This window comes from Aotus nancymaae, unplaced genomic scaffold (genome assembly GCF_030222135.1).
Source record: "Aotus nancymaae isolate 86718 unplaced genomic scaffold, 86718_ANA_hifiasm-v0.15.2.pri h1tg000028l, whole genome shotgun sequence".
Taxonomy (NCBI): domain Eukaryota; kingdom Metazoa; phylum Chordata; class Mammalia; order Primates; family Aotidae; genus Aotus; species Aotus nancymaae.
In genome coordinates, this window is record NW_026988441.1 from 35,035,923 (window position 1) to 35,060,322 (window position 24,400).

At 48.8% G+C, this 24,400-nt stretch overlaps 1 protein-coding gene across 7 annotated transcripts; it reads left to right on the forward strand.

The window, feature by feature from the left end:
* Window positions 1-9: 9 nt before the first annotated feature.
* On the forward strand, window positions 10-19,314 carry FBXL12 (F-box and leucine rich repeat protein 12). 7 transcript variants are annotated; one of them, XM_064381898.1, is made up of 4 exons: window positions 10-37; window positions 8,140-8,212; window positions 11,694-11,747; window positions 17,882-19,314. In XM_064381898.1, exons 3-4 carry the CDS (start codon window positions 11,715-11,717, stop codon window positions 18,701-18,703), a joined length of 855 nt encoding a protein of 284 aa, XP_064237968.1. In that variant the 5' UTR covers window positions 10-37; window positions 8,140-8,212; window positions 11,694-11,714; the 3' UTR covers window positions 18,704-19,314. The 7 variants fall into 7 exon arrangements, with proteins under 7 accessions (XP_064237968.1, XP_012291831.1, XP_064237966.1 ...); XM_064381896.1 differs by lacking the exon at window positions 10-37 and adding an exon at window positions 5,921-8,039; XM_012436408.2 differs by lacking the exon at window positions 11,694-11,747.
* The last annotated feature ends 5,086 nt before the right edge of the window (window positions 19,315-24,400 follow it).

The following is a 24,400-nucleotide window of genomic DNA, read 5'->3' on the forward strand; positions in this document are numbered from 1 at the left end:
TGTGGTCAACACTGGGTCAAGTTCTTCCGTGTTTGCGGTAGGTAGTGTGCCTGCGGTCCCTAGGTACGGTTTCGATGTTCCAAGCACGGCTTGGCAGGGGGACGCCTGTAGTAGGCGCACGGGGTAGAATCGGGGGCTTCGGCGGACGTGGAGACGGGGAAGGGGTATGGAGCGAGAGCTAGAGGCCAATGCCGGCTCCCAGCTCGTTTGAAGCCATTGTTCATTGCGGGGAGATTCGGTCGCATGGTGAGGACGCCAGAGGGTCCTGGGGTTCGGGGTAAGCTCCTCCTGATCCTGAGCCCGAAGCCTCTTGCTGCAGCTACGAGGAGCGAGGGCGGAGGGTGGGAGATGCGAGTCCTGCAATTATCCCTTCTGACCCCTTGGGTTCATTCAGCGCTGGGCTTCGTGAGCATTTTGCTCACCTCTGCCCTCTGGCCATCGCGTCCCCCGAGGATGTGGACTCTAGTCAGTAGGCGAAGCCTGATCCTGGACTAGACTCCACGTTGCCCAACAGCTGCTGTTACCTTATGGTGCCTCACAGTTCCAGGCTCTTGGTGTCCCGAACAAGATTTGGACGAGACACACAGAGAGAGCAAAGCAGCAACCTTAGTAAGCACAGTATTCCAGTCAAAGTGGGAGAGCAGACTGACCTCTGCGAGATGAGATCACCCCCCAGCTTGGTGTAGTTTGGTTCTTTTTATGTGTGTGGTTTTTTTTCCTTCTCTTCCCAAGGTGCCTAATCTCTAGACAGTGTCTACCTTTTTGATTGATAGGTGTGTTGCTTAGTTACTGTGGCCTCTGTGGGCTTGAGGGCCGCCTCCATGCGTTAATTTTAAGTTCTTGCGTGATATACCCTCCATATGCATGAGCGCTAATGAGCTGATTATCATCCTTATGTTAAGGGTACTTTTTGTCTTTAATGCACTTACCTATCCCTGAAGAGCTGCCCCTTACTGGTTTGGTCTGGATTTTGCCGACCATGGGATCCTTGCTCAGTTTTTTATTTTCCTTTTGTTTTGGCTGCTTGGCTTCTGCCTTTTATCTTCCTTCTTTCTCACCTGCCCCTTCACCTTGCTTCTGCTCTCTACTTATTTTGCCCTTTATCCAGCTTTTAATTCCCTTTGCTATTCTTCTGCCTTATTTTCCCTCTTCTCGTGCCTCACTACCAGTCACCAACCTTAAATGCCCGCGAGGAAGCTGGAAACTTTGCACAATTACACAATCTCCTGCATCTATATCTTCAGGGAGCACTTTGTACCAGATTCTGGGTTCGTGAGGGCTGGTGGGACAAGGACTCTCCTCCCTCAGTTCAGTCAAACAATTCATAAGCCAAAAAGTATCTGAAACAGTTCTCAGTAAATTGAGAGGTTTATGTAGACAAGGTTAAGGACATGCCTGGAAAAAAAGGAACACAAAACCCCAGGAACAATCTGTGATCCATGCTTTTTTCCAAATATGATTTTGAGGGCTTCAGTATTTAAAGGAGAAAAGAGGGCTGGAGGGGAAAGAGGGAGAGTATAGTTACACTACTGAATCCACATGAAGAATAGTCCATTCTGTATTCAGTTGGCACTCAGTAAAAGCACTTTCCATAACATAAAGTAACCATACAGTAGCTACCTGTGGCAATATCTGGCCTTTTAAAAAAAAAATTTTTTTTTTGAGACGGAGTCTCACTCTGTCACCCAGGCTCAAGTGCAGTGGTGCTATCTCAGCTCACGGCAACCTCCGCCTCCTCGGTTCAAGATATTTTCCTGCCTCATCCTCCCAATTAGCTGGGATTACAGGTGCTCGCCACCATGCCCGACTAATTTGTGTGTGTGTGTCTGTTTTGACAGAGTTTTGCTCTGTCACCCAGGCTGGAGTACATTGGCAGGTTCTCATCTCACTGAAACCTCCACTTCCTGGGTTCAAGCGATTCTTCTGCCTCAGCCTCTCTGAGTAGCTGGAATTACAGGCATGCGCTACCACACCCAGCTAATTTTTGTATTTTTAGTAAAAATGGGGTTTCACCATATTGGCCAGGCTGGTTTCAAATTCCTGACCTTGTGAGCAGCCCTCCTTGGCCTCCCAAAGTGCTGGGATTACAGGCGTGAGCCACCACCCCCAGCTTAATTTTTTTTTTTCAGGACTAAGTATTTTATTACTGTCACCAACAACCAATATAGTAACAGAAATTGAAACTGACAGCAACTCAAAGCAACTTGTTCACATTATGGTGCGGCTAAGACACCCAAACCCAGCAAGTTTTTCATTCAAGATTGCTTCAGTGGTGTACGTCTAGGGAATAAGTCCCTTAAGTATGCTGATAGCTCCCTGAATGCTGCCTTGGGTTAGGAAATCCAGTATTAGGCAGATTGCCTAATGAAGCTGGGTAAAACCCAGTTAAAACAGCAAACTCTCAGGGCTTACTTCCTTGTGCCCAGGTAGACCCACTCAAAAGCATGATTTATAGTAAGGCTTAAAAAATGAGCTGAAGGCCGGGCGCGGTGGCTCATGCCTATAATCCCAGCACTTTGGGAGGCCGAGGCGGGTGGATCACAAGGTCAAGAGATCGAGGCCATCCTGGTCAACATGGTGAAACCCCATCTCTACTAAAAATACAAAAAATTAGCTGGGCATGGTGGCGCGTGCCTGTAATCCCAGCTACTCGGGAGACTGAGACAGAATGGCCTGAACCCAGGAGGCGGAGGTTGCAGTGAGCCGAGATCGCGCCATTGTACTCCAGCCTGGGTAACAAGAGCGAAACTCTGTCTCAAAAAAAAAATGAGCTGAAGACTAAAATGACAGTATGCAAACTTCAACAGCCAAGTTGTCCAAGGACTTGGAAAATTCACCTTCTAATGTTCAAGACAGATTCCACTTATAATATCTTGTTCTTTTTTTTTTTTTTTTTTGAGACGGAGTTTCGCTCTTGTTACCCAGGCTGGAGTGCAATGGTGCGATCTCGGCTCACCGCAACCTCCGCCTCCTGGGTTCAGGCAATTCTCCTGCCTCAGCCTCCCGAGTAGCTGGGATTACAGGCATGCACCACCATGCCCAGCTAATTTTTGTATTTTTAGTAGAGACGGGGTTTCACCTTGTTGACCAGGATGGTCTCGATCTCTTGACCTCGTGATCCACCCGCCTCGGTCTCCCAAAGTGCTGGGATTATAGGCGTCAGCCACCGCACCCAGCATATATCTTGTTCTTTTTTTTTTTTTTGAGACGGAGTTTCGCTCTTGTTACCCAGGCTGGAGTGCAATGGCGCGATCTCGGCTCACCGCAACCTCCGCCTCGTGGGTTCAGGCAATTCTCCTGCCTCAGCCTCCTGAGTAGCTGGGATTACAGGCACGCACCACCATGCCCAGCTAATTTTTTTGTATTTTTAGTAGAGACGGGGTTTCACCATGTTGACCAGGATGGTCTCGATCTCTTGACCTCGGGATCCACCCGCCTCGGCCTCCCAAAGTGCTGGGATTACAGGCTTGAGCCACCGCGCCCAGCCCATATCTTGTTCTTTACTCAGACCTATAACTTCAGTTTGGAAGTGAGCAGAAACATCTAGTTTTCCTGAAATTCCCCTTGGGCTGTAGAGAAGGTGCGGGCCCTTTGAGCCCAAAAGCAGGTTATTGGTAATAGCACCTAGAGAAAAACAAATCTGTGAGTGAAAGAGTCAGACATATGGTGACCCCTCACTCCCAATATTTATATTGTTTTAGTAGAGACGAGGTTTCACCATGTTGGCCAGGCTGATCTCCAACTCCTGACCTCAGATGTTGTACCCGTCTCAGCCTCCCAAAGTGCTGGGATTACAGGAGTGAGCCACTGCACCCAGCCAAAAATTTTTTTTTGACACAGAGTCTCGCTCTGTTGTCCAGAATGGAGTGCACTGGCATAATATCAGTTCACTGCAACCTCCACCTCCCGGGTTCAAGGGGTTCTCCTGCCTCAGCCTCCTAAGTAGCTGGGATTACAGGCACATGCCACCACACCTAGGTAATTTTTATATTTTTAGTAGAGCTGGGGTTTTGCCATGTTGTCCAGGCTGGTCTCAAACTCCTGACCTCAAGTGATCCTCCTGACTCGACCTCCCAATGTGCTGGGATTACAGGCGTGAGGCACCCTGGCCTATTATTTGCTTTTGAATGGCAGGATCCAGAAACTAAAACCTTTTAGTATTGTTGAAGTATACTGCTACAATGGTTTAAGAATTCTCCAACCCTCCCCCCGCCCCGGCCAGGCGCAGTGGCTCACGCCTGTAATCCAAGAACTTTGGGAGGCTGAGGCAGGTAGATCAGCTGAGGTCAGGAGTTCAAGACCAGCCTGGCCAACATGGTGAAACTCTGTCTCTGGTAAAAATACAAAAAAAAAAAAAAAAAAGCCACACATAGTGGCATGCACCCATAAGTCCAGCTACTTGGGAGGCTGAGGCATGAGAATCTCTTGAACCCAGAAGGTGGAGGTTACAGTGAGCTGAGATCCCACCCCTGCACTCCAACCTGGGTGACAGAGTGTGACTCTGGCCTCAAAAAAACAAAACCCTAGGTCATCGCACCCCTCTGCTCCAGGAGGTAGAGAACTGGGTTTTTTAGCCTATTCTGGATACCTTCTGGAATTAAATCTCTCTACTTATTAAAGTTAGGGCTACCTGTATTACTAGTTATTCTTGGAATCTACCTTGGGGTTAAGCTAAACAATTTGTAACAAGTGCCCTTAATCCTGCGTCCCCCTAGAAAAGGGACCTAAACATTACACACTCCATCATATCAATTTTTTTCATTCCACAATTCCCAGTCAATGCCTCCATCGAACAGGAAGTAACCAGACTGGAGTCAGCGCCCCATTTACCCTAGAAATGGAATGAAAAATTGACAGTGAGGAAATCTGTAATTGAAAATGTTAGTCCATGTTGAGAAACAATCACTCTCTTCTGTTTTTCTTTTTTTTTTTTTTCCCCGCATGGAGTTTTGCTCTTGTTGCCCAGGCTGGAGTGCAATGGTGTGATCTCGGCTCACTGCAACCTCTGCCTCCTGGGTTCAAGCAATTCTCATGCCTCAGCCATCCCAGTAGCTGGGATTACAGGTATGCGCCATCATGCCCAGCTAATTTTGTATTTTTGGTAGAGACGGGATTTCTCCACGTTGGTCAGGCTGCTCTCAAAGTCCCAACCTCAGGTGATCTGCTAGCCTCGACCTCCCAAAATACTTTTTTTTTTTTTTTTTTTTTTTTGAGACAGAGTCTCACTCTGTCACCAGGAGCCAGGCTGAAGTGCAGTGGCCTGACCTCGGCTTACTGCCACCTCTGCCCCCCGGGTTCAAGCAATTCTCCTGCCTCAGCCTCCCAAGTAGCTGGGACTACAGGCACGCGCCACCACGCCCAGCTAATTTTTTGTATTTTTAGTAGAGACGGGGTTTCACCATGTTGGCCAGGATGGTCTCGATCTCTTGACCTCGTGATCCGCCTGCCTCGGCCTCCCAAAGTGGTGGGATTACAGGCGTGAGCCACCGCGCCCAGCCCCAAAATGCTTTTTGTATTTTAGTAGAGACAAGGTTTTACTGTGTTGCCCAGGCTGGTCTCAAACTCCTGAGCTCAGGTAATCCTCCTGCCTCAGCCTCCCAAAGTGCCAGAGTTACACGCATGAGCCACTGCGCCCAACCTCTCTTCTGTTTTTTTATGCTAAGCTCTCATAATGCTTAACCTGTATACTTTGCTTAAGAATTCCAGAAACTGGCCTTGAAAATCTAAATATAGGCTGGGCATGGTGACTCATACCTGTAATTCTGGCACTTTGGGAGGCTGAGGCAGGATGATTACCTGAGCTCAGGAGTTTGAGACCAGCCTGGGCAACACGGTGAAACCTCATCTCTACTAAAATACAAAACATTAGCTGGGTGTGGTGGTGTGTGCTTGTAGTCCCAACTACTTGGGAGGCTGAGGCAGGAGAATTGCTTGAACCCAGGAGGCAGAGGTTGCAGTGAGCCCAGATCATGCCACTGTACTCCAGCCTGGGCAACAGAGTGAGACTCCATCTCCAAAAAAAAAAAAAAAACCAACAGCAACAAAAAAGATCTAAATATAGGACCAAGGTTGTGGAACGTCCCATCCCAGAGAAAGATTCCACATTCCTGTTTTGGTCAAGCTGACCCCCACCAGACAAGCAGGTGGTCCATTACTCAAAATAGTAATGGAAACCAGACATGCTGACCTGTGCATCTAAACTCCATGTCCTGACCCCCTAGCTGCAGCTGTAAGCTCGGTAGAATACTCCTTTTCTTTCCTGTCTGTCTGGATGATTGTTGGAGCACTCTGTAAGTTTCCCTAATAAATGCTTTGGACCGATTGCTCTGGTAATTAGTGTTTCCTTGAAATTCCCACCGGCCCCATCTTGGGATGATTTGAGTTCCTTTGTGGGAACCCCCCTGCCTCTGCTTTTGGGGAGACTCTAGCCAGGATAAAACAGATTGGAAGGTCAAAAGTGAGCTGAGGGGGCTGATGTGCCTGAGGAAGTTTGGAAGCAGCACATCTTTGCATTCTATTAGAAATACTGGGTCACAGCCAGGCACAGTGACTCACACCTGTAATCCCAGCACTTTGGGAGACCAAGTCGGGTGGATCACTTGAGATCAAGAGTTTGAGACCAGCCTGGCCAATTGGTGAAACCCCATCTCTACTAAAAATACAAAAATTAGCCAGGCATGGTGGTGGGCGTCTGTAATCCCAGCTATTTGGGAGGCGGAGGCAGGAGAATTGCCTGAACCTGGGAGGCAGAGGTTACAGTGAACTGAGATCACACCACTGCACTCCAGCCTGGGTAACAGAGTGAGATTTCGTTTAAAAACAAAGAAATACTGGGTCACACCAGCATTTACTATACTTACCACTGCCTGGCAGGATTACTGAGAGTCTCATTCGAGTCAGTGTTTTACTCTGTCACAGGCTGGAGTGCAGTGGCATGATCATAGCTCACTGCAGCCTCCAGCTTCTGGACTCGAGATCTTCCTGCCTTAGCCTCCCAAGTAGCTAGGACTTCAGGCATGCACCACCACGCATGGCTGATTTTTTTACTTTTAGGAGAGAAACGGCCTCACTATGTTGCCCAGGCTGGTCTCAAACTCCTGGCCTCAAGTGATCCCTCCAAAGTGCTGGAATTACAGGCATGAGCCACCACACCCGGCCTTATTTTCCCTCTTAGTGGTGTTTTTCCAGATTTCCGACATTGAACATATGTTACTTTTGTAATCAGCGGGGGTGGAAAAGGAAATGTTCTTTTTTCGAAAAAGGTTCTAATTTCTCAGTGCTTGATTCAAAGATCGCCCAAGCACAGGGTTTTGGTGCTGAGCTGTGGGGTGAGGAGTTAGGAAAGGGATGAGGAGTGCTGCTGAAAGAGGAAAATGGGGCCTTGCCCCCTGCAGCCACGCCTTCCGGACTTGGTCGTTTTCTCTAGCCCCGCCCTCGGGCCTCGCCCCACTCCAGCCACGCCTTCCAGGCTTGGTTCTCATCTCTAGTCCCGCCCCTGGGCCTCGCCCGCCCCAGCCACACCTTCCGGGCTTGGTTCTCGTCTCAAACGCAACCTTCATCCTTCCACCACCCCAGCCACGCCTTCCGAACTTGGTCCTAGTCTCTAGCTCCGCCCCCGAGCTTTGCCTCACTCCAGGCCCGCCTTCCAGACTTGGTCTTAGTTCCCAGTCGGGGCCAAATCACGCCTCGGCCACGTCCCCCAGGCCTCTCACTGCCTCAGACACACTTTCCAGGCTGGGTTCTGGTCCCCATTCGCAGCTGGAGCCGGTCCGCATTCGCGGATGCGGCTGGCCCTGCCCTGGGACCCAATCACTTCCCAGCGAGAGGAAAGTCAAATATCCCAGCCGGTTACGGGGAGGTCGCAGCGGCCACCTTGTCAACCCCACCTCGGCGCCCCCAAGAGTACCCCTCGGGTCTCCTTAACCGGAAGCGGAAGTGCGCGTTGGCGGGATCATGGCGACTTTGGTCCAACTGCCGGACTCGGTCCTGCTCGAAATCTTCTCTTACCTCCCGGTACGGGACCGGATCCGCATCTCCAGGTGCGGGGGGGAAGGGCCGGGCGGAGGGTGGAACTGGCACCTGGAGATGCGGATGTGGCCCGGGGCTGGGGTCATTCTAACCATGGGTCCCCTCCCGCAGGGTCTGTCACCGCTGGAAGAGGCTGGTGGACGATCGGTGGCTGTGGCGACATGTCGACCTGACGCTCTACACGGTACGCGGGGCTGGCCGGTCGGGCCTGTGCCGCGGTTGCGGTGCCCGGATCCCGAAGACCACTTCTCCCACCCTAGGACAGTGTGTCGGGGCCCAGGTTGGGGATTTAGAGTCAGGCGGTCTGGGGCCCACCCGGCATTATCTGTTACCTCCTCCTCTTCGACCTCAGGGCCTCAATTTCTGCATCCCTGCAATGGGGATAATATTGTGGGACTTCACTGAGATCATGCAGGGAAAGGGCTTAGAATAGTCTGGCACATATTTATCATTCGATAAATGCTAATTTATTACTATGTTATCAAGTGGGTTTTTTGGTTTTTTTTGTTGTTTTTTCTGAGATGGAGTCTCACCCTGTTGTCCAGGCTGGAGTGCAGTGGCGCGATCTCGGCTCACTGCAACATCCGCCCCCCAGGTTCAAGCAATTCTCCTGCCTCAGCCTCCCCAGTAGCTGGGACTACAGGCGCATGCCTCCACCACCAGGCTAATTTTTGTATTTTTTGTGGAGATGGGGTTTCACCATATTGGCCAGGCTCGTCTCGAACTCCTGACCTCGTGACCTGCCCGCCTTGGCCTTCCAAAGTGCTGGGATTACAGGCGTGAGGCACTGCACCCTGCCACATTTTTGTTTTGTATTGTTTTTGAGATAGGGTCTCGCTCTGCTGCGCAAGCTGGAGTGCAGTGGTGCGATTGCATCCTTGACCTCCCATGCTCAAGCGATCCTCTCGTGTTAGCCTCCCGAGTAGCTGGGACCATAGGCACTAACCACTACGCCTGCTAATTTTTTTATATCTTGTGTAGACATAGTCTCACTATGTTGCTCAGTCTGGTCTCGAACTCCTGGGCTCAAGTAATCCTCCCAACTTAGCCTCCCAAAGTGCTCAGATTACAGGCATGAGCCACTGCAACTGGCCCAAAACATTTATAGATATATTTGTTGCCCTTTTTGAAATTGTCTTATAGATAACTGCTATTGTAAAGTAGATTTGCACCCTTCCTTTTACCTTACTTCATATGTGTGTGTCTGTAAACAATTAACAGTATTATTAATGTGTTTCTAAACTTTGGTAATGCTGTTCGACTCTTTAGATAGTATTCTACTATTTAGACTATTTTCCTGTATATATCCATCTATAACTCCCTTTCATACAACATTGCTTTTTTTTTTTTTTTTTTTAATTTTAAGATGGGAGTTTCGCTCTTGTTACCCAGGCTGGAGTGCAATGGAGCGATCTCAGCTCACCGCAACCTCCGCCTCCTGGGTTCAAGCGATTCTCCTGCCTCGGCCTCCCGAGTAGCTGGGACTACAGGCACGCGCCACCATGCCCAGCTAATTTTTGTATTTTTAGTAGAGACGGGGTTTCACCGTGTTGACCAGGATGGTCTCGATCTCTTGACCTCGTGATCCACCTGTCTCGGCCTCCCAAAGTACTGGGATTATAGGCGTGAGCCACCGCGCCCGGCCCACAACATTGCTTTTGAGGTTCTTTTCTTAAGGGCAGAGTCTTGCTACGTTATCTAGGATGATCTCGAACTCCTGGTCTCAAGTTGTTCCCCTACAGTCTCCTAAAGAGCTGGGATTACAGGTATGAGCCACAGAACCTGGCCTGATGTTATGAAACTTAAAGAGTATTCTCAGTTGTTGGTTTTGTGAGGAAAAGTTGATTTATACATTGGTTTCATATCCATTTAAAATTTTATCAACTTTAACTGCTACCCTTGTGAGTTACCATTCAGTGGCCACTATGTTAGTCAATTTCCCCTAACCTACACAAGTCTAAATTTGGCCAGGAAGATTTGATTCCTCTGTCAAAAGTAACCCATAACATTTATGCTCTGCAGTTTATCTTTTTCTAATTTATTTTTTTGAGATGGGATCTCACTCTGTCAGCCAGGTTGTGGGGTATAGTGGCAAAATCATAGCTCACTGCAGCCTCAGTCTCCTGGGCTCACACAATCTTTCTGCCTCAGCCTCCTGAAAAGATTCATTAGAACATGTTTCTTTCTCTCTTAGTTCATAATATGGTTTGACTGTGTCCCCACCCAAATCTCAACTGGAATTTTATCTCCCAAAATTCCCACGTTGTGGGAGGGACCCAGAGGGAAGCAACTGAATCATGAGGGCCTGTCCTTCTCATGCTATGTAGGGTCCAGCCCTACAGGGTTCTGTGAGCCCCTCCCTGCTGGTTCAGAGGTGAGAAATTGTAGAAATAAGACACAACACACAGATAGAGAAAAGAGAGTTTGGGCCCTGTGGTCCACTGCCAACCAAAGGGCAGAGTCTGGCAGTAGCCCCAAATGCCTGGACGCTCTCACTTTTATTGAGGTGCAAATCTGTGGGCAGGGTAGGTAGGGTGCAGGTAGGGCATGGCCTTGGTGGTCTACGACTGGGGGCAGGGTGAATAGGGCGTGGCAGTGATAGGGTCAAGTACATCACATGTCTTACAGTTTGGGGCTCAAGACTTTCAGGTAGCCGAGATGAAGTAAGGAGCATAATGCATCAGCACTTTTCCATATTTGTTAAGAAAGAACAGGCTGGGGGCTGTGGCTCATGCCTGTAATCCCGACACTTTGGGAGGCCGAGGCAGGTGGGTCACAAGGTCGGGAGATCGAGACCATCCTGGCCAACATGGTGAAACCCCATCTCTACTAAAATACAAAAAAATTAGCCAGGCGTGGTGACACGCACCTGTAATCCCAGCTACTGAGGAGGCTGAGGCAGGGGAATTGCTTGAACCTGGGATGCTGGGGTTGCAGTGAGCCGAGATTGTGCCACTGCACTCCAGCTTGGGCAACAGAACAAGACTCTGTCTCAAAATAATAATAATAATAATAATAATAATAATAATAATAAAGACAGTAAGATTTATATTACTTTTACGGATTATCTCTTCTAAGAAAAAAGGAAACAGAAGCAGAACATGAGAGTGGACATAGAACGTGACCACTGAAGCACAGCATCACATAGAGACAGTTAAGTTCCCGGATGTCTGCGGGCTTACCTGACAGCATCAGGCCCACCACAAGAGCTATTTTGGACGTCTCCTTCCCTAGCTGACTAAACTGCGGCCACTTTCCCGGCACTGGCACTGCCACTCAGCCAAGGCACCCTCCAGCAGCAGCCCTTAGGCAGGCATGACAGAGGGCTTAAAGCGTCTTGCCTTAGAGTCATTCATTTCACAACGTCGCCCCAGGTTCACACTTCTGACCTGGGAGGCATTAGTAAAAGAATTAAGATTACCTATGAATAACTAAGATTGCCTATGAATAACTAATAACTACCATGGTTGTATCTCTAGTTACTTTCTTCTTCATTATTTATATTCAAATAGGCTGAGGCCTTTGGCGCCTACCTCGGCACTTAGGGAATCTCCCCGCTTCAGTGCTATTCTTGTGATAGTGAGTAAGTCTCACAAGATCTGATGGGTTTATCAAAGGTTTTGCTTTTACTTCTTTCTCATTTTCTCTTGCCACCGCCATGTAAGAAGTGCCTTTCACCTCCTGCCATGATTTTGAGATTGCCCCAGCCATGTGGAACTGTAAGTCCACTTAAACCTCTTTTTCTTCCCAGTCTCAGGTATGTCTTTATCAGCAGTGTGAAAACAGACTAATACAGTAAATTGGTACCAGTAGAGTGGAGTATTGCTGAAAAGATACCCAAAAATGTGGAATCAACTTTGGAACTGGGTAACAGTCAGAGGTTGAAACATTTTGGAGGACTCAGAAGAAGACAGGAAAATGTGGGAAAGTTTAGAACTTCCTAGAGACTTGAATGGCTTTGCCCAAAATGCTGATAGCGATATGGACGATAAGGTCCAGGCTAAGGTGGTCTCAGATGGAGACGAGAACTTGTTGGGAACTGGAGTAAAGGTGACTCTTGTTGTGTTTTAGCAAAGAGACTGATGGCATTTTGCCTTGACCCTAGAGACTTGTGGAACTTTTAACTTCAGAAAGATAAGATTTAGGGTATCTGGTGGAAGAAATTTCTTTTTTTTTTTTTTTGAGACACAGTCTCACTCAGCCACCCAGGCTAGAATGCAGTGACGCGATCTCAGCTCACTGCAGCCACTGTCTCCCCGGTTCAAGCGATTCTCCTGTCTCAGGCTCCTGAGTAGCTGGGATTACAGGTACCCGCCACCATGCCTGGCTATTATTTTTTGTATTTTAGTAGAGACAGGGTTTCACCATGTTGGCCAGACTGGTCTTGAACTTCTGACTTCAGGTGATCCGACTGCCTCAGCCTCCCAAAGTGCTGGGATTACAGGCATGGGCCACTGCGCCTGGCCTCTGGTGGAAGAAATTTCTAAGCAGCAAATCATTCAAGAATTGACTTGGGTACCGTTAAAGGCATTCAGTTTTAAAAGGGAAGCAGAGCAGAAATGTTGGGGGAAGCAGCAATGGAAGAAGGGTTTACAGTGTGCCTACATAAACTGGTTATAAGTAATGTATAAAAGAATTCATGAGCAATAAACGGCAGAAGGCCACTCTATTGCCAGCATGTTCCCTTAGCACAGAGTGACCTAAGCTCTGATACTTTAAACGTAGTGCCCAAGGACATAACACTCCCTTGAAGCACTGGAATGCAACCAGACATGTAGGCTCCTTGCTAAGCCAGCTCCCACCAGCTGCATTGTCTATAGATAAGCATATGCTTTTAGCTCTTGAGAAACTCGAATAAACTGCCACTGCTATCAATCTTATGCTTGATGCACAGCCTCCCTTTCACCAATTCACCCCACCATCTGCACTATAAAGTGATTGTATTCAATAAATACTGTGGAAAACCGAAGCTTGGGGCCTTTGCAGCCTCCAGTTTTGCAGTTTATTGTTCCTGGCCCCCTGGTCCCACTTTATGCATTCTTAGCCTGTCTTTTTCTCATTCCTTTGTCACTACTGAACTCAGGGTACCCTGTGGGTGGTGTGTGGGGACTGGCACCCTACACAGAAAAGTTTGGAAAATTTGCAGCCTGACTATGTGATAGAAAAGAAAAACCTATTTTCTGGGAGAAAATTTAAGCTGGCTATAGAAATTTGCATAAGTTGCAAGGAGCCTAATGGACCATGGGGAAAATGTCTCCAGGCCACGTCAGAGACCTTCACAGCAGCCCCTCCCATTACAAGCCTGGAAGCCCAGGAGGAAAAAATGGTTTCATGGGCTGGGCCCAGGTTCCCCTGCTGCATGCAGCAGGGAACTTGGTGCCTTGTGTCCCAGCCGCTCCAGCCGCGGCTAAAAGGAGCCAATGTATACCTTGGGCTGTGGCTTCAGAGGGTGGAAGCCCCAAGCCTTGGCATATTCCATGTGGTCTTGAGCCTGCTGGTGTGCAGAAGTCAAGAATTGAGCTTTGGGGCCAAGCACAGTGGCTCACGTCTGTAATCCCAGCACTTTGGGAGACCAAGGTGAACAAATCACTTGAGGTCAAGAGTTTGAGACAAGCCTGGCCAACATGGTGAAACTCCATCTCTACTAAAAATACAAAAAATGCATGATGGCACATGCTTATAATCCCAGGTGCTCAGGAGGCTGAGGCAGGAGAATTGCTTGAACTCAGGAGATAGAGATTGCAGTGACTCGAGATTGTGCCATTGCACTTCAGCCTGGGTGACAAGAGCAAAACTCCATCTCAAAAAAAAAAGAATTGAAGTTTGGGAACCTCTGCCTATATTTCAGATGTATGGAAACGCCTGAATGTTCAGGCAAAAGTTTGCTACAGGGGTGCGGCCCTCATGGAGAACTTCTGCTAGGGCAGTGTAGAAGGGAAATGTGGGGTCAGAGCCCCCCGCCACAGTCCCTTTTGGGGCCCTGCCTGGTACCTACTGGACACTGCTTAGAACTGTGAGAAGAGGGCCACTGTCCTCCAGACTCCAGAAAGGTAGATCCACCCGCAGCTTGCACTGTGCATCTGGAAAAGCTTCAGACACTCAACACCAGCCTGTGAAAGCAGCTGGGAGGGAGACTGTACCCTGTAAAGCCACAAGGGGTAGAGCTGCCCAAGACCATGGGAACCCACCTCTTGCATCAGTGTGACCTGGATATGAGACTTGGAGTCAAAGGATATCATTTTGGAGCTTTAAAATTTGACTGCCCTGCTGGATTTCAAACTTGCATGAGCCCTGTAACCCTTTTGGTTTGGCCAATTTCTTCCATTCGGAATGGCTGTATTTACCCAATACCTGTACCCCCATTGTATCTAGGAAGTAACTAGTTAGCTTTTGATTTCATAAGCTCATAAGTGGAAGGGACTTGTCTTGTTTCAGATGAGACTTTGGACTGTGGACTTTTGGGTTAATGCTGAAATGAGTTAAGACCTTGGGGGACTATTGGAAAGGCATGATTGGTTGTGAAATGTGAGGACGTGAGACGTGGAGAGGCCAGGGGTGGGATGATATGGTTTGGCTGCGTCTCCACCCAAATCTCAACTTGAATTGTATCTCCCAGAATTTCCACATGTTGTGAGAGGGACCCAGGGGGAGGTAATGGAATCTCGGGGGCTGGTCTTTCTCATGCTATTCTTGTGATAGTGAATCTCATGAGATCTGATGGGTTTATCAGGAGTTTCCACTTCCACTTCTTTCTCATTTTCTTTTCTTTTTTTCTTTTTTTCTTTTTTTTTGAGATGGAGTCTTGCTCTTTTTCGAGGCTGGAGTGCAGTGGCATGATCTTGGCTCACTGCAACCTACGCCTCCCAGGTTCAAGCGATTCCCCTGCCTCAGCCTCCTGAGTAGCTGGAACTACAGGTGTGCCACCACACCCGGCTAATTTTTTGTATTTTAGTAGAAACAGGGTTTCACCACATTGGCCAGGACAGTCTCGATCTCCTGACCTTGTGATCCACCCACGTCGGTGTCACAAGTGCTGGGATTACAGGCGTGAGCCACCATGCCCAGGCTTCTTTCTCATTTTCTCTTGCTGCTGCCACGTAAGAAGTGCCTTTCGCCTCCCGCCATGATTTTGAGGTCTCCCCAGCCATGTGGAACTGTAAGTCCAATTAAACCTCTTTTTCTTCCAAGTCTCCAATATGTCTTTATCAGCAGTGTGAAAACAGACTGATACAGTTCATATTACACAGGTTTACATACGCATGTATAAAAGGTAAATGTAAGCATGCTTTCTTAAGGATTGATCGTAAGCTGTTTTCTTTCAGTGAATGAAAGAGTTTGATGTAGAAACACCTTTGTAAGCACACGTGAAGAATATGTTATTAGACAATTTTCCTTTTTCTGTTAGACCCTATGATGCCTAGTAGAGAAATCCAGCAATAAAAGGCAGGTAAGCCTGCTAATTTTTTCTTTTTAAGATAAAATGTGCTGATAATGATAAGCCCAGTGCTATCAATTATATATATATATATATTTATGTTTTCCCTACTAAGTCTGACTTCGCAGGGTTGATTTTTGCAGCTTTCACTGTACCAGGTTGTGAATTTTTTCCTTTTTTTTTTTTTTTTTGAGAAAAAGTTTCACTTCATTCTTGTTGCCCAGTCTGGTGCAATGGTATGATCTCAGCTTATTGCAACCTCCACCTCCCAGGTTCAAGCGATTTTCCTGCCTCAACCTTCCGAGTAGCTGGGATCACAGGCATGCGCCACCATGCCCAGCTAATTTTGTATTTTTAGTAGAAACAGAGTTTCTCCTTGTTGGTCAGGCTAGTCTTGAACTCCTGACCTCAGGTGATCCGCTTGCCTCAGCCTCCCAAAGTGATGGGATTATAGGCATGAGCCACCATGCTTGGCCGTGATTTTTTTTTTTTTTTTTTTTTTTTTTGAGACAGTCTCACCCTGTTGCCCAGGCAGGAGTGCAGCAGTGTGATCTCAGCTCACTGCAGCCATTGCTTCCCAGAGGTGGTTCTCATGCCACCACCGTGCCTGGCTATTACTTTTATTTATATTTTTAAAAAATTTTTTTTGAGATGGAGTTTCACTCTTGTCACCCAAGCTGGAGTGCAATGGTGCAATCTTGGCTCACTACAATCTCTGCTTCCCAGATTCAATCAATTCTCCTGCCTCAGCCTCCCAAGTAGCTGGGATTTCAGGCACCCACCACACCCAGCTAATTTTTGTATTTTAAGTAGAGATGGGGTTTCACCATGTTGGACAGGCTGGTCTTGAACTCCTGACCTCAAGTGATCCACCTGCCTCAGCCTTCCAAAGTACTGGGATTACAGGCGTAATGAGCCTGTAATGCCTGGCTTTTTTTTTTTTTTTTTTTGAGACAGAGTTTCGCTCTTGTTACCCAGGCTGGAGTGCAATGGTGCGATCTTGGCTCACCACAACCTCCACCTCCTGGGTTCAGGCAATTCTCCTGCCTCAGCCTCCTGAGTAGCTGGGATTGCAGGCACACGCCACCATGCCCAGCTAATTTTTTGTATTTTTAAGTAGAGACGGGGTTTCACCATGTTGACCAGGATGGTCTCGATCTCTTGACCTTGTGATCCACCTGCCTCGGCCTCCCAAAGTGCTGGGATTACAGGTGTGAGCCACTGTGCCCGGCCCATGCCTGGCTTTTATTTATTTTTAGTAGAGACAGGGTTTTTGCCATGTTGCCCAGGCTGGTCTTGAACTCCTGAGCTCAGGCAATCCACCTGCCTCAGCCTCCCAAAGTGCTGGGATTACAAGCGTGAGCCACCATGCCCGGCCTTTTTATTTGTTGTTTTTTTTTTTAGCATAGACTTAATTTACTCTGGGTAGTTTTCACCTTTTAAAATTTTTATTCTGTGTTGCTTATTTCTCCTGGTAATCATTAAGAAAAGGGTAAAACAGGCTGGGCATGGTGGCTCACGCCTGTAATCCCAGCACTTTGGGAGGCCGAGGTGGGTGGATCACGAGATCAGGAGTTCAAGACGAGCCTGACCAAGATGGTGAAACCCTGTCTCTACTAAAAATACAAAAAATTAGCCAGGCACAGTGGCAGGCACCTATAATCCCTGCTACTCAGGAAGCTGAGGCAGGAGAATCGCTTGAACTCCAGGGTGTGGAGGTTGCAGTGAACTGAGATCGTGCCACTGCACTCCAGCCTGGGTGACAAAGTGAGACTCCATCTCAGAAAAAAAAAAAAAAAAAGGGGTAAAATATCAGTGGGTTGCTTTGCTTTCTTTCTTAGTCCAGAAAAACAATAAGAGAATATATTGCTAAAGATAGATTCTGTTAGTATCTTTCTTTGCCCCACCAGATTTATTCGAAGTGGCCGAGTGCAGTGACTCACGCCTGCAGATCTAGCACTTTGAGGGGCTGAGGCAGGAGGATCACTTGAATCCAGGAATTGGAGACTAGCCTGGGCAACATATCAAGACCTCGTCTCTACTAAAAATAACAAAAATTAGCTGGGCATGTGTCAGTAGTCCCAAGCCACTTGGGAAGCTGAAGTGGGAGAATCACTTGAGCCCAGGAGGTCCAGGCTGCAGTGAGCCGTCATCTCGTCACTGCACTCCAGCCTGGGTGACAGAGCAAGACCCTATCTCAAAAAAAAAAAAAAAAAAAAGATTTGTTCAAAGCCCTAGCAGGCAAGATGGTGCACTGAAACTGTCTTGTGGAACCTGGGGAGGAGACTGTCTAGGGAAGGGCAGAAGCTCAGCAAGACACCAGAATCCCCCACCCCAGGGATGTCTGTCTTCAGCCCGGCAGGGGCCTTGGAAGCTCCGTACCTCTCACCCTGTCACCCCAATCTCTGGCTCTTACAGATGCGACCTAAAGTCATGTGGCACCTCCTTCGAAGGTACATGGGATCCCGGCTCCATTCCCTGCGGATGGGCGGCTACCTGTTCTCCGGCTCCCAGGCCCCCCAGTTGTCCCCTGCCCTGTTGAGAGCCCTGGGCCAGAAGTGCCCCAATCTGCAGCGGCTCTGCCTGCACGTGGCCGACCTGAGCATGGTGCCCATCACTAGCCTGCCTAGCACCCTGAGGACCCTGGAGCTGCACAGCTGTGAGATCTCCATGGCCTGGCTCCTCAAGCAGCAGGACCCCACCGTGCTGCCCCTGCTCGAATGCATCGTGCTGGACCGCGTCCCTGCCTTCCGTGACGAGCACCTACAGGGCCTGACGCGCTTCCGGGCCTTGCGTTCACTGGTGCTGGGTGGTACCTACCGTGTAACCGAGACAGGGCTGGATGCCAGCCTGCAGGAGCTCAGCTACCTGCAGAGGCTCGAGGTGGTGGGCTGCACCCTGTCTGCTGACAGCACCCTACTGGCCATCAGCCGCCACCTCCGAGATGTGCGGAAGATCCGGCTGACTGTGAGGGGCCTCTCTGCCCCTGGTCTGGCTGTCCTGGAGGGGATGCCAGCCCTGGAGAGTCTGTGCCTGCAGGGTCCTCTTGTCACCCCAGAAATGCCCACCCCCACTGAAATCCTCTCCTCCTGCCTCACCATGCCCAAGCTCAGAGTGCTTGAGCTGCAGGGCCTGGGGTGGGAGGGTCAGGAGGCTGAGAAGATCCTGTGTAAGGGGCTGCCCCACTGTATGGTCATCGTCAGGGCTTGCCCCAAAGAGTCTATGGACTGGTGGATGTAACTGCTCCACCGTCTCTGGGACCCATCCCAGCTTTCACTGTTGAGCCCCAGCCCCTCTGAGCAGCACTTTGAAGAGGGCAGATAATCAGACTTGAGGAAACTGAAAGCCCCAGGTTTAGGGGACAGAGGCCCAGGGACTTCCAGACCATTGGAATCACTGTTTGCCAGCTGTATGGCCTTGGTCATATCATCAGCCTCTCGGAAGCCTACACATCGTGAAATAAGGACAATCATAGCTACCTCATAATTACATTGTAAAGCCTTACTCTAAAAGCTGTCAGCCTCCAGAGGCTCTCAATGAAGAGTCGCCTTCAGGGTCGTCCTCAGGAACAGGATGGATGAGGAAGGGGTGAGGCTAAGATTTACGGGCACCCAGTGGGCCCCCTTAAGAGTACCCAAGAAGGACTGTCTATGCATGCATACCCACACGCCTATATACCATTTATATACCTAAACGCACGCAAGAGACGCTGAGAGACAGGGCAACGAAGACTCACGATTCGATGATTGAAATGCTTATCAAAGTTCTCAATTCTATTTTCTGTATTTTGTATGCTGTATTTTCCAAGACATATATTATTTTGCTATTAAATAAAAGAAAATTTTTTTTCCCAAAAAGTATTCAGTTTATTTATTCAACCAGTGTTTCTTGAGCTCCACCTATTTTGCAGGCACTGTTCTAGGTTCTGGGAAACTGGGGCCACAGCAGTGAACAAACTGCCAAGACCCTGCCCTCATAGATCTCATAGAGAAGACAGACAACAAACAGGTAAACTGATCCATGTTTTCATTGTTTTTGGGGGGACGGGGTCTCACTCTGTCACCTAAGCTGGAGTGCAATGCTGCGATCTTGGCTCACTGCAACTTCTGCCTCCCGGGTTCAAGTAATTCTTCTGCCTCAGCCTCCCAAGTAGCTGGGATTACAGGTGACTGCCACTACACCTGGCTAATTTTTTGTATTTTTAGTAGAGACAGGGTTTCGCCATATTGCTCAGGTTGGTCTCAAACTCCTGACCGCAGGTGATCTGCCTGCCTCAGCCTCGTAATTTTGGAGACTCTAGGACAATACTCCAGGGTCACATGATGGAGGCACACTCGCATGGTTGAGTGAGCAGGGCAGGCCTCTGTGCTGAGATCTGAGAGGTGAAAAAAAGCAAACATCAGAAGAGCTAGGGGAGAAGAGGAAAGGCCAACACTGCTAAGATAAGAATGAACTTGGCATTTTCCAGAAACAGAAAGAAGGAAGTGTGGCAGAGGAGCAGAGGGAAGAGCTGTTGAAAGTGAGATTGAGATGGGCCGGGCGCGGTGGCTCACGCCTGTAATCCCAGCACTTTGGGAGGCCGTGGCGGGTGGATCATGAGGTCATGAGATCGAGACCATCCTGGTCAACATGGTGAAACCCCGTCTCTACTAAAAATACAAAAAATTAGCTGGGCATAGTGGCGCGTGCCTGTAATCCCAGCTACTCAGGAGGCTGAGGCAAGAGAATTGCCTGAACCCAGGAGGCGGAGGTTGCGGTGAGCCGAGATCGCGCCATTGCACTCCAGCCTGGGTAACAAGAGCGAAACTCCATCTCAAAAAAAAAAAAAAAAAAAAAGAAAGTGAGGTTGAGGCCAGGCATGATGGCTCACATCTGTAATCCCAGCACTTCAGGAAGCCAAGGTGGTTGGATCACTTGAGCCCAGGAGTTGAAGACCAGCCTGGGGCGTCTGAGGCAGGTGAATCACTTTGCATTCAGGAGTTCGAGACCAGCTTGGGCAACATGGTGAAAACCCATCTCTACAAAAAAAATTAGCCAGGCCTGATGGTGTGTACCTACCCAGCTACTCCCTGCTATCCCAGCTATTCTGGAGGCTGAGGTGGGGGGATCGCTTGAGCTTGGGACTCAGGTTTCAGTGAGCTGTGATCACCACTGCACTCCCGCCTGGGCGACAGAGTGAGAACCTGTCTCAAAAAAAATAAACAAAAGGAGATAATGGGGACAAGAGTGGGCAGGGCCTTGCAGATGGCTCAGGTTTTAGGGGTTCTGTAAGTAACAACTCCTTTTCCTGCCTTTTGAGCCTGAGCCACTTGAAAGATGCAGGTGTCAGACCGTAATCAGGAGCGCCCACCCGTGAGATGAACGTTGTGTGTGGCTAAGCCCCAGCTCTGTGGGCTCACCACCTGCTCAGCAGGCCAGGGTGCCTCCTCTGGTGGTTACCGCCAGGTTGGAGAAGAGGGCTGAGCTGAGTGCACTTGGTTTCTTATTCTAAGCTCACTCATCAGAGAAGAAGAGCTGGAGATGTTTCTCCCATGCTCATCCTACTCAGAGTTGCGGGTTGCAGTAGAAATTCCTTCTCTCGCTCTCTTTCTCTCTCTCACTCTTTTTTTTTTTTTTTTAATAGAGACAGGGACCGGGCACAGTGTCTCATGCTTGTAATCCCAGCACTTTGGGACACTGAGGCAGGAGGATCACCTGAGGTCAGGAGTTAGAGACCAGCCTGGCCAACATGGTGAAACCCCTTCTCTACTAAAAATACAAAAATTAGCTGGACCTGGTGGCACATGCCTGTAATCTCAGCTACTCGGGAGGCTGAAGCAGGAGAATTGCTTGAACCCTGGAAGGGGAGGTTGCAGAGAGCTGAGATCATGTCACTGCACTCCAGCCTGGGCAACAGAGTGAGACTGTTTCAAAAATAAATAAACACAGCTGGGCATGGTGGCTCACACCTGTAATCCCAGCACTTTGGGAGGCTGAGGCAGGCGGATCACGAGGTCAGGAGTTTGAGACGAGCCTGTCTAACATGGTGAAACCCCGTCTCTACTAAAAATACAAAAATTGGTTGGGCGTGGTGGCAGGCACCTGTAATCCCAGCTACTCGGGAGGCTGAGGCCGGAGAATCGCTTGAACCTGGGAGGCGGAGGTTGCAGTGAGCTGAGATCGCGCCATTGCACTCCAGCCTGGGTGACAGAGCAAGACTCCATCTCAAAAAATACATACATACATACATACATACATACATACATACATAGAGACAGGGGTCTCCTTATGTTGCCCAGGCTGGTCTCGAACTCCTGGGCTCAAGCCATCCTACTTCAGCCTGCCAAGTATGTGGGATCACAGGAGTGTGTCACCACACCTGGCTAATTTTTTATTTTTTGTAGTGATGGGGTTTCACTGTTTTGCCCAGGCTGGTCTGTAACTCCTGAGTGCAAATGATTCTCCTGCCTTGGCCTCCCAAAGTCCTGGGATTACAGGCATACCTCACCTGAAATTCCTTCTCCATCTGGCCACATGAGGACTAGGGTATGAGTGTGCCCCTAATGTGGCCCTAGTCAGGGTCTGATTTTCCAGCGCTGTGACCAACCCTGGTAGCTCCAGCCCAGAGAGCTGGCGGCTGGGTTGAATCAGGTAGAAACATAGAGATTGGAGAAGTCTCAAAGTGTCTGGAGAGCTGGGGTCAGTTTGGGAGAATATGATGGGTGATTCAACACTAGCACTGTGCTGGACTCTGCAGGTAGTTCTGGAAGTGCACTGCTGATGCCCCAGTCTGGAACAACTCCAGGGGAAAAAAGCTGCGTTCTCCTCCCTTTCTTGCTCCTCCCTGCCTTTTCAGTAGGAAGGGAGCACCAGGCATTAATTTTAGTGTTTTTGTTAGTTTTTTGGAAATGGAGTCTCACTCTGTCACCCAGGCTGGAGTGCGGTGGTGCGATCTAAGCTCACTGCAACCCCTGCCTCCCAGGTGTAAGCCTCAGCCCACCTCAGCCTCCCAAGTAGCTGGGATTACAGGCACATGCCACCACACCCGGCTAATTTTTGTGTTTTTAGAAGACAGCGTTTCACATGTTGGCCAGGCTGGTCTCAAACTCATGGCCTCAAGTGATCCACCTGCCTTGGCCTCTCAAAGTGCTGGGATTACAGATGTGAGCCACTGAGACTGGCCAGCAGACATTAATTTCGAAGCAGGTAAATGTTTACGGGCAGTGCTAGCAGGTAGGGGAGGAAGGCCCTGATCTGTAGCATTTGCCAATTACTACAGTATAAACAGTCTCATCACAGCTGGTTTCAAGCTGCCAACAGTTTAACAACTGGCTCACAAAATAACTGAAGATTCAGCATTTGGCTCTCCTGAGCTGCGGTACACTGCCAGTTACCAGTGTCTTCCTCCTGGGCTCAGACTATGGAGAACTTATTCTGCCTTAATGATTTCTAACATGGGCCTTGCCCCAAGGGGTGATAGGGTGATAGAACATCAGACAGAGCTGCTCTCCTTTTCAGACCTCCGTGCCCCTGATTATTGCCTTCTCCCAGATAAGGGGCTGGGGGCTTCAGGGCTGCCCTCTAATGAAGACAAATCATAATCACAATAGCTGACATTTATTGTTTATTATTTTATTTTTAATATTTATTTATTTATTTTGAGACTTGGTCTTACTTCATCGCCCAGACTGGAGTGCAGTGGCGTGACTAGTGCTCACTGCAGCCTCGAACTCCTGGGTTCAAGTAATCCTCCCACCACAGCCTCCCTAGTAGCTGGGAATACAGGTGTGCACCACCACACCTGGCTAATTTTTAAAAAGAATTATTAAAAAGCCAGGCGCGGTGGCTCATGCCTGTAATCCCAGCACTTTGGGAGGCCGAGGCGGGTGGATCACGAGGTCAATAGATCGAGACCATCCTGGTCAACATGGCGAAACCCCGTCTCTACTAAAAATACAAAAAATTAGCTGGGCATGGTGGTGTGTGCCTGTAATCCCAGCTACTCAGGAGGCTGAGGCAGAAGAATTGCCTCAACCCAGGAGGCGGATGTTGTGGTGAGCCGAGATCGCACCATTGCACTCACTCCAGCCTGGGTAACAAGAGCGAAACTCCATCTCAAAAAAAAAAAAAAAAAAGATTTATTAAAAAAGAAACAAAACAAAAACAAGAATTATTATTATTATTATTATTTTGTAGAGATGTGGTCTTACCATGTTGCCCATGTTGGTCTCAAACTCCTTTGTTCAAGTGGTCTTCCTGCTTTAGCCTCCCAAAGTGGTAAGATTACAGGTGTGAGCCACCACACCCACCCTACTGAGTGCTTCTTATGTGTCAGGCACTGTGCTCAGTTTTTCATGCATTGATTCCTATCAGCAGCCCACCCAGGGAGGTAGAGATGAGGTAACTGAGGCACAGAGAAGTTAAATTGCCCAAAGCAACATAGTAAAGTAGAACCTAAGTAATTTTTTTTTTTTTTTGAGACATAGTCTTGCTCTGTTGCCCAGGGTGGAATGCAGTGACACAGTCTCAGCTCACTGCAACCTCCGGCTCCCAGGTTCAAGCAATTTTCCTGCCTCAGCCTCCTGCGTAACTGGGATTACAGGCATCTGCCACCATACCTGGCTAATTTTTGTATTTTTAGTAGAGACGGGGTTTCACCATGTTGGCCAGGCTGGTCTCGAACTCCTGACTTTGTGATCTGCCACTTCAGCCTCCCAAAGTGCTGGGATTACAGGTGTGAGCCACCATGCCTGGCCTCTTTTTTTTTTTTTTTTTTTTTTGAGACAGAGTCTTGTTCTCTCCCTCAGGCTGTAGTGCACTGGCCCAATCTCTACTCACTGCAACCTTCCTCACCTGGGCTCAAGCAATCCTTCCACCTCAGCTTCCCAAATAACTGAGACTACAGGCACACACTACCATGCCTGGCTTTTTTTTTTTTTTTTTTTTTTGGAGACATGT

Excerpts from the sequence above, each read along its gene's own strand:
- FBXL12 (XM_064381896.1), top strand. The coding sequence starts at position 7,954 with ATGGCGACTTTGGTCCAACTGCCGGACTCGGTCCTGCTCGAAATCTTC. Across the intron at positions 8,040-8,139 it reads GACCGGATCCGCATCTCCAG|GGTCTGTCACCGCTGGAAGA; the intron begins GTGCGGGGGGGA and ends CCCCTCCCGCAG. Across the intron at positions 8,213-11,693 it reads TCGACCTGACGCTCTACACG|AAGTGCCTTTCACCTCCTGC; the intron begins GTACGCGGGGCT and ends CCGCCATGTAAG.